A 10573-nucleotide genomic window follows, 5' to 3' on the forward strand; every position below is an offset into this window, starting at 1 on the left:
AAATAGGACATTCACCTTGGAATTCCCCATCCGTAGCATGACGCTCTTGCACTATGGGAGGATTCGGGCTGTCCCGCAAATAAATTAGTTGTCGGTGTGCCATTCTATGGTCGCAGTTTTACACTCAGCGCATCCAACCATAACTACTCCCTCGGCACTACCATCACTGGAGCGGGCAATGCAGGAGCTTACACTCAAGAAGCCGGCTTCCTAGCCTATTACGAAATCTGTACCCAGGTGCAAAATGCCTCCTTGGGATGGACCGTTGAATGGGATGATGAAGGAAAGGTACCCTACGCGTACAAGGACACTCAATGGGTTGGCTACGAAAACGAGGAATCAGTGCAAATTAAAATGGACTTTATCAAGGAAAAGGGCTATGCTGGCGCCATGACATGGGTCATCGATTTGGATGACTTCCGTGGATTGTGTGGACAAAAGAATGCACTTCTAAATCTTTTCTATAGTAACTTACACAATTACACGGTGCCAGAGCCGACAACGTCAGCTTAAGTGCCGCTGGGCAGAGGGTTAAGTCTGAAAGTATATCTTTCGATCAGCAGGCGTAATCACTCGTGAGTTTCTCTTTGTAAATCGAAATAAAATTAAACAAATAAAATGTTGCTGCAAAGCGAATAGCGTACTGCTGCCCACGGAGAGAATGAGAGTATAACTTTTTAATGCTTGCAATGCAGATAATGCAAAACCACGTATGTGTGGTTGCATAAATTATTTTCTAGAGAGTAAAAACACTCATATTTCAAATTGATTCTCTTTGTTCATAAACCAATCGCATTTCTGGTTAGTATATTTCAGGACGAATGGATATGGATTGAGCCAAGAGCTTGTGTGAGTAAATCCAATTTTTGGCAGCAAATGTCGATACGAGGTTTTGTACTTTAGGATATTATAACGATTTTTTTAATAAATATCTGCATGTATGTACATTAGGGTGCATCACCAAAAAAACATCGTGGTTTTCAACCGCAATTATAAAATATATTATACATATTTTACTACTTCCACCAAAATATTTCTGAAACATATTAACTCTACGCCAATATTTCGCCCCGGACTTTTATAACAACTAAAAAAGCAGATGACTGTTATTTTGGTCCCTGGTTGAATTAGAATTTCTTATAACGTATGGATTTGTTAAATTGTGATTTAACTGTTATTTCGTTGGAACGAATTTATGTCCACTTTGAAAATATGATTAACCCTAAGATTGTGTGCATATGTTTGCATATATAATGCTAGAACACACACCCGTGTACAAATGTATCCACTTTCAACTTTGAAGTGTTGTAACTTTTGAACCGCTATACCTCTATACCNCCCACAACACACGTACAGTTACATACATAAATATGTATGTATGTGTAGCTCAATACACTCGTTTTCTTTTTTGTAGTTATGTACTCACATAAATATAGTACATGTGTACATATCGCTAGCTTAGAGTGAAAGGTAGCTAAGTCCACTTTCTATGAAAACTCATATTTTGATATTTTGGCTAGAAAAATTAAAAAAGCATTATTTCGATAAAAGGTCCTTGTTTTATGTTTTCTCGCTTATATTTAATGAAATAAAAATTTGCTTAGTCCAAAAGAAGTCTGAAAATGCGATACGACCAAAATAGTACGAAATCTTTTTAAAAATCGAATCCCTCTATAAGAAGTTGTTTTCTTCTCCTGCAAAATTTTTAAATTAGTACTTAGCAACTTTTCACTCTAAGCTAGCGATATCTAAATTCCAAATTCCCATGCCCAGCAAAGACTAACAAATTTTAACTGAGGAGGGAAACACCAAAGTAAATTAGACAGACAGCCCCGAAAAAAGGAAATGAAAACAGGAAGCATATTAAGGAGAATTTTCTCACAATCAAGAAGATGAGTTTTTGCTATGGAAAACAATTGTTTTAAATTAAAAAAAATTAAATTCATGCTTTCCCCTCAGTACTATTTCCAGTTGTTTCAAGAACTCACTGCTATTTTTTATCAAACAAAATATCTGTCGTTAAGCGTACATAATTAAAGCGCGTTGATTGCATGTCATATNCTGGGATGATCTAATGTACATACATACATACATAGTTAGACCGCTGCATTCCTTTTCTCCACGCCAGCCATTACCCGCCGACTGTCTATCGGCATCATTTGGTCTTTCGAGGCATTTGTTGCGGCAATACTTCAAGAGCGCCACTAGCGCACACGCGTTCTTATCTATGCCGACTACTGCACTTCAAATGCAACAACTTCAAGCGCACACTTGAGCACTCGGCGCTGTTATCGTAATGGGAGCCTTTAATAGAGCATTATAGAGGTGGGTAATTCAGCACTGTGCTGAGTTACTGTGCTGACTCTTAGAACTGTGCCGCACGCTCAGACTCACCTTTAAAAAAATTTGTAACTCAGTAACTCAGTTTATGTGCTGACAATGTATAGCTCAGTGTGCTACAGAGTCGATATGGTAACTCAGTTGATGTGCTGACACTTGCATAGCTCGGTGCGGCTTGCATTGTTTAGAACTGTGTCGATGTGGTAACTCAATTGATGAGCTCACACATTCACACAATACGATCTTCCAAAGAGTACCATAATAGATGGCATTACTAGACTAACCATCACCATATACGACTACCAAATTTAAAAAGAAGCAAGGCGAATAGCCAAGTTATGCATACTTGCACTGCTATACCATTTTTACGTAAAAATCAAAACCAAACAGAATTCTACATGTGAAGTGCTATGCGTTGGGTAACCGCTTACATGCATAGCACATTTAACAGATTCTTATGTGACAACTCTCAAGCAAAGCTAAGTAGGGAATTATTTTGCAAATGAACACCAATTGTGCGATAGCACACTTGTGCCAGCTCACTGTGCTGACTCATTAAAGTGAGTTGGAGTTACTGAGTCAGCACACGAAAATTTACAGAGTTACCCACCCTTAGAACATTAAATTGTGCAGTCGTGGACACTTCGTTTTGCGCTCGAGTGTGTAGCTGCACAGCTAGAGTATCCGCATTGCTTTCGTGCAGCCGCGCAACAGCAGCCGGCTGACGTCAATCAAGTGGCCGAATACAGTGCGCCAGCAGTCGCAATAGTGTATCCCTTTGTTTCTCATATCTAATCTCTGACTACTGGCAATGAATGCCGTTGGTGTGAGTAGTACAAACATAAGTACATATGTATGTATGTATGTATGTATAGCTGAGGTGTACATCATTTACCAACGCATTCACGGTGAACTCAAAAGAATGTAGCGCACTCTGCGCATGTCGCATGATCACTTGCGGCTTTGGCGGCGGCGACAATGCTGCAACACGTTCATTAAGTCGAATTTTTATGATCACGATCAGTTGAACAGTGTTGGCGTCGCGCACACCGGCACTGCACCGAATGTTGACCGGTTGATTCAGCGCATCCCCGCTGACAGTCCCCTCTGCTTCGTTGTGGCATGTTCACATGTGATCCTTTGAGAAAGTCTGTCAATTAGAAATGACACACAGCCAGTCCGCTTTTTAGCGTTGTTGGTTTTGTTGTAGCTCTTGATGATGGGTAAAAGGACTCTCATGACACATGTTCGCACCGCTGCCAGTGTGAATGTTTTTTTTTTTGGCGTCGCCGTCTGCCAAGCCGTTTGCCACTCAACTTTCGCTGTTTCACTTTACCCCTCTAATTTTATCTAAGTTCGAAGCATGTTTGTGCTTGTCTTTGTAAACTTTTTTATTGGCTTGCTTGTCGGACAATTGCAGTTCATCTGAAGCAAAAGTAACTTGCAACACATGCGACACGTCAAGGGAACACTAAAAGTGCATATAACATTAGCTATTGGAGTGGAGTGGTTGCAGTCATCTGGCATTCTCTTTTCCAATGAGCCTTTGCGCCGCTACTTCATTCTCGTACATTTCATTGATACTTCGTTTTTTTTATTTTTTTTGTTTTTGGGAGTTGTGTGCAATTTTAGCATTAGTTTCGCTGTCTGGGTAGGTGTGGCACTCTGGTGCCATCACAACGCGTAGTGCCACAATTGATTGCTTGTGGCAGTTGGCAAAGTCAAATAGTACTCGTAAATGTACAAAAAATTGAATGGACTGTGATAGATTGGTGTGTGTGGTTTTGTACGTAGATATCTCAAAATTACTTGGCCACGAAATGTGCGCTACATTGTAATTTGCAGTTTAATTTCTTTCAGAAGTTGTGTAATGACAAAGGTTCCGCTTGGAAAACAAATGGCTATGTAATTAAGCACCTTGCGCAGGCGCCTTGTAGTTAGTTAATCCTTTAATAAGCAGTTGTGTGGATTTGCTGAAGGCGTGGCAAGTGCAAGTGCGGCTTTTTCATTGTATAAACGCGTAGTACATTTGTTTTTTTTTTTTATTTTTGGCTGTTTAGCAAAAAGTCCATTCTACGTCAAGATTTATTTTATACAGATTCCTCTCACCCGCTGTGCTGAGTACCTCAAATGTCTGGGTGCTACATTCTTCTTCAACATACTTAAACTCAGCCAAAACCTAGATCTTCAAATGTTTTTTAGCAGTCTTCAAAATATTTTCAAGTTAAAACCGTTTACATTTAGTTCAGAAATGAAGCCTTTTCAAAACCATTCCGATGGATACCCATATTGTAAGAAGTTATTCAGGTAATTAAAGTTATTAATTTAACTTTTTAAACAAATGGTAACTTTCTTAAACCAGTTCCGCCTGACACCCATATTGCGGTAAATTCCTCTTAGTCCAACTTAGGCGGACATAAGATCTGCACCGTTCGCTTAATTTTCACAAATAGGTTGTCAAATTAAAGCGCTTGACCTGTAGATGTGCAAATTGTTTTATTTTTTTTTTAAGAGTTGCCACCTGTTAAACAACTTAACACAAATTATTTAATAATAAATGCCATTAGATGCGAACCGTTGGTTCGATTTTAAAAAGTGAGGTATAAAATTAAAGAACCTGAGCTGTGGAGATGTAAGAGTTGCCACCTTTTTAAAAAATTAACTCAAAATATTTAAGAACTTAAACCAATTATTACCAAATGAGTATTAATCGAGATGGGATTGAAAAGCTTTTTTTCTTAACTTAACTTTAGGAGGGTTGCCGTCGGTTTAAAAAATTAAATTCAATTTGAATTAAGAAGTAATAGAAATATGTATTACCATATGAACGCCAGACGAAAAGAGTTTAAGAAGGTAGTAATTTGTAAATATTTTGAATAGGGATGCCACCTGTTTGCAAAGTCGAATTTAGTTAACTTAAACACAATGAAATATTAAACTATCAATGTTAAACGAAAGAGTGTTAAGAAATCTTTAGTTTGCATACCTAGATTGACCTCGGGTTGATTAAATCCTGCAGTACGGGAACAGACTAACAGTCGGAAAGTTGGTTGAAGGTTTGGATTATCAAAGACATAAACCAAATTCGGGCAAAAAGAGATCAAACTATGTTAAAATAAGTAATAAGTGAAAATAGAAATAAACATAGAGAGTAAAATTGAGAGCAAGAGAATATTTTCAGAAAAAGTTATTGAACGCAAAACTAGTAAAAACTTGCAACCTAAGCCATTTTGACACTTTCGGACGGTAAAGTTTTGGCGCGCAATTTTCTTTTTAATTCGGAATAGTTCACATCGTCATAAAAATAAAAAATATATAATAGATTTAGTAGTATTTTCATTTCACTAATTATGTTTCATCAAATCATCCTCTTCATCAGTTTGTTTACATTTGAATTTGAAACATAACCTTACTTTTTGACTCCTGCAAATTCCTGCTAGTAAAATTTTTACTTGCAAGAATTTGCCGCTCTCTCGGGCTGTTACGCTCCCAAATGTGCTCTCTCTTGCAAATATTTTGGGTTATTGAATGCATTTGCAGTAAAAACTTGCTAGTACTAGTAACAATTCGTAACAATTTTTGATATTGAATGGACCTAATGAAACTTCATTTCCGGGTCTTTTCTTTCATTTGATAAGAACTGTAGAAAAAATTAAGCAAATCGAAGAAAATTATAACATTTAAACAGTTAGGAAAAATTGGTCAATTTTGCTTTGTCTAAACGAGTCGGTAACGCTGGACACAGCTGCAAATTAGGGAATAAGAACAAGAATCTTAACGTGGCTTGAAGGAGGATATTTGAATTTATAAAAAACAGAAAAACTTTTTTTTTTATTAATTTGAATCGGCATCCCTACAATACAATTTTCCATGCATATAAAGTCCATTAAATACTCCAATATATATTTCGTGCTTTTTTCGAGAAAAAACGCGATTTTCTTGGGTTTCAGTGCTCTTTGAAATTCAAAACATGGCCACACTGTGAATAAGGTCTGTAATACAGACTCTGTATAAATAGATATGATAAAGAGCAAAACGGACAATCTCCATATTCGCCAAATCCCCAGACCTTATTACACTTTGCTGAAATCTACGGAATAGACACTCTGTGATTAGATAAGTATGTATATGTAACTGGGTAAAGAAACACTGCTCCGTCATTTGAAGAAAGTGTGAAAACCACCTTAAACGGAACTTTATCTACCTAATCCTAACTTACAAAGTGCACGCCTTAGTAAGTTTTAATACTTGCCATCTTCGAACGGCAGCTAGAAAAGGGGCTCATAGGGTACACCCTTAAACACATTTTCAATATTTGAAATTTTATAAACGAGTATATATAAATACGTGTTCAGATTATTTAATATTTTGATCATTTGTCGTCCCTGTGAAGAATGATACATGACTTAGTTTTACCACTATAACAGCTGTTTCTAAATTTTTTTAACATTTCAAACACAACACTTCCAGGCTGGAATGGCATCTTGAGCACTTTTATTTCGATTTTCGGAAGAAAAAAAAAATTTGAAATACAATAGAAAATCTTTACAAACATATGGATATAAATATTTAATGTTAGCCCAATTGTTGTAATGTTAGCGTAATTGGGAAACATTTCGAGTTTAACCGAGATCCATTAATGAAATGTGTTGGTTTCAGTAAGACTACCTGATTTTAGTGGCCAAAACGGAAATGATTTTCATTTATTTATGGTCGAGCGTTCAAAGTGAGTTTAATTTAAGTTCGACTTTTTTCGGGTTTCTGACAGAAATCCGCAACATTGCCAAACCCAATACTAACACTGGCCTTTTAACTTTGACTTGAAACAACATTTTAGCTGATTTTAGATAACAGCCAACAGCAGCAGCGTGAAACGGTGAACTTAAAAACCCATTGTCACATGTTGTTGGCTGCAGATGTTGTTATATCAATATGTATTTTTCATTTTTTCTTTTTATTAATTACGCAAGTATGTATTTTTGGTGTTGTAGTTGCTGCCAACGCGCAACATTGCCATTTATAATTGCCGCCTGCCTGCCTGCCTGCCTGCCTGCCTGCCTTCCTGCCAGAGCATGTTGTTGCCACTTCACTTTTAGTTTGTTTTTATTATTGCATTTTATTACATACTTTATTCTTGCCGTCGCCTATAGCTTCCGATCGCTCGGCACCAACTACAAGAATTGCCGTGTGAGTTTTCTTGTTTGAGCGTTCATAGCGGCGCGGTAGAAATAACTCAATGAATGTCTGAATGCCTGGGCGCATCAATGAAATCGTCTGTCCAGCTACTTGCACAAATAACACTTTTTTCCATTCGTCATTCGATTGGTGCGCTGATGTTTTGCTGGTTTGGCCGCTTGACAGTTGGACATGCCACAAGCAGCAATTATAAATACATTAAGCCACCAAGCCAGCCAGCCAGCCAGCCAGCGGCGGTGCATCAGGCGGTTGATCATGCAGCGCCGATCAAAACAGATAAGTAGTTAATTCGAGAAGCAACAACAACTCCGACATTTTTATTTCGACCAGCTGCCAAGGATGCCCCTACCACTTATGTACGTACATATTTACTTTGCTGAATGAGTGGGTGCTGATGATTACGCGCGATTAGGCTTCCATTCTCATTGCGCAGTCTTTCGGCCGCAATAACCCTTGATGGATTTTCTAGATTGCAGTGAAAACTAAAACAAAAGAAACATTTCATAAGAAACAACGCAAGAATGCCTGAGAAAATAAAATTTCCACTTATAGTGTGCAAGAAATTGCCGCAAATGGCGCTACAATTTAAATGGTTCCGGCTGTGGAAGCGGAAGCAGCCAGCGAAGCATGCAACACGGCAATAACTGCAGCGGCAAATAGAGCATGAGTGAGTAACTCAGCTGCAGCGTTCTTCATGTTTATACACAATTTGTCTTTGACGAGCATATTGTACAAGCGCACAAACAAAGCACTGCCTGCATCGCACAAATGGAGCTGAGCGGCGAGACTTTTTGCTTGCTTTGGCCATTTGCCGCAGTGCTATCATATTTCGCCAGTCCCCGCCTGCCCTGTCCCTGCACACACAAACAGCTAACGACGCATAGTGCGGCACACTCTCAGCCTCCGTCTCCTGCTTGCCATAGAGTTGCAGCACATTTGCGTTGCACGCACGCGACATGTGCTGCTGCATGTGCCGGCAGCTTCCTTGCCCCTCACTCGAATGCCGGACGACGCCTTTGAGCGCCGGTCAAGTGTCGCACTTCAAACCGCTGTCCTTCGTCCATCCATCGCCAAGTCCATTGACAAGCTTCGAGTAACCGTGTACCTTAGTCCCTGCCGCAAATGTCCTCCCTTTTCGTGTTTGCCAGCAAAATATCGAATTTCTCGCCAGGCGTGTGTGCCGCATGTGTTTTGATATCCGATGTCCTCGTTGACAAATTGTCTCTGTGTTTAAGAGAGTGTGTGTGTGTGCGCTTGCATGTTTGCTTGTACTCTCTAACTCCCTGTACTAAAATCTGTTGTACAAATATAATTCCAAATATGTTGCACAAACATTGCGTAGCAGCAGTTGGTTGCAGTTTCACTACGTTCAAAAGGTCAAAGCAAAGTGGCAGCAGACAGGATGTTTACACATAAATTAAGGATACGCGTTGAATAATTTTTCGTTATTTTTCTTTCGATTCTCTGTCGTGTTTTTGAGTTAAGTTTCGAGTTTGCGATAAAGGTCCTTTGAAGTTGCTGCGGTAATCCTCTGTCTTAAATAGTCTTGGCACCAAATTAAAGGAGATACTTGTGTACTTACATATGTATGTATGTATGTCTGTCAGTCCGTTTGTTGATTTAAGATTTTCTTTCGTTATTTACGAGTGACACAGTTTGCTTAAGAGTTCTAATATTTGTTCTTTGCTGTTCGACTTTGATGCGGTCAAACTGTATCAGATTAAAGTATCAATATAATGAACATTTTACGCTTAAACATTCGCATGGAAGCTGAAAGTGAATTTGTGGAAAAAACAAGTTAAACTATTTAAGAAAGAATGAGTAAATGTTCGCTTAAAATTTAAATAAACAAATACAATTTACTCGAACATTCGCACGTGGCTCGTTGAGGCATTCTCGTTGGCGTCGAAGCGATTGCCCGGGATTAGGTTTTAGAGTATTATTTACGGTGTTTTGCAGTGATCTCGATCAAGATGTGATGAGAGGAAACTGGGTCGGCCATAATACCGTGGGTAGGTTAAATAGACTATGTAAGAGGTCCGCTGTGGCTTACAGAAGTCACAATTTGAATGCAGCAAACAGTCGCGTCCCCGATTAAATAAAAGTCGCGATCCCGTTCGAGTGCGGATCAATCAGAAACAGCCAGAATTAGTTAGATTTTACAGGAAATCGAACCCGTACTCGGTTCTCTGACTATTGAGAGGACAAAAAAGAGAGTAAATGAGGTCCTCTCTCAATCAGAAGTTATCAGTTTTAGTCCGAGAACTTTTTGCTAGTGAATTCTGGGAAATGTGTCAAACGATCAGCTGTAGTGTGTTTGACAACCAAATTGTAAACAAAAGAAAAGTGCACTCGGCAAATGCATGTTTTAAAGTATTTAATTTAATGTTGTAGGTGATTATCTTGATACGGGCTATTCGATGATTCAATTGTCTATGCGGCATTACAAAAAAATGTTATTGAGTACAATCAAATGTAAAAATCTTTTTATTAAAAATGTCAGAGTTTTATCTAGTAAGTTGATATTTTGTGTTTTTCTTTTCAAGTACAGTACAGGTACTGTCGTACACATCCAAAACCAGGCTTATTTGAAAAGCGATCCTGCCGCTATAACAAGGTCATTTTTTGTTCCAATCGGAACCAAAAAAATAGATAGGGTTATTTGTTTTATTATTTGTCGGCGTAAAACTGTAGGTCCCACCGCTTTGTGTGATAACATCAAGGCAAACGCCACAAGTCGGAGGAGAAACTCGGCCAAACACTAACATATGTGTAAGCGCCAATCTATTATATTATTATTATTATTATTTTTTTTTTTTTTACGTAAGGTTCTCTTACGAGATATAAAGATTTATATGAAAAGACCTTGAGAAAATTTCTCAAATTCGAATATAGTTGCAAAACGTGTTGGCCAAAAACCGTAAAAAACCATCTTCCAAGCCGCTTGAGGACTTCGAAAATGCAGCCGATTAAGTTTCGTTCTGAAAGCATATTGAAGCGATGTTTTGAAAGGCGCATGGCCGAAACAAATATAACA

At 38.4% G+C, this 10573-nt stretch overlaps 1 protein-coding gene across 1 annotated transcript; it reads left to right on the forward strand.

Annotated features, from left to right (window-relative positions):
- Positions 1-36: 36 nt before the first annotated feature.
- Positions 37-513, forward strand: LOC108376613 (endochitinase-like; the record flags this gene model as incomplete). The annotated part of the gene is made up of 1 exon (XM_017632839.1): positions 37-513. A coding segment is annotated over one exon (477 nt), but the record flags the coding sequence as incomplete, so codon positions are not given.
- Positions 514-10573: the final 10060 nt, after the last annotated feature.

Source organism: Rhagoletis zephyria, unplaced genomic scaffold (assembly GCF_001687245.7).
Source record: "Rhagoletis zephyria isolate East Lansing unplaced genomic scaffold, Rhagoletis_zephyria_1.1 Rzeph_scaffold_10720, whole genome shotgun sequence".
NCBI classification, from domain to species: domain Eukaryota; kingdom Metazoa; phylum Arthropoda; class Insecta; order Diptera; family Tephritidae; genus Rhagoletis; species Rhagoletis zephyria.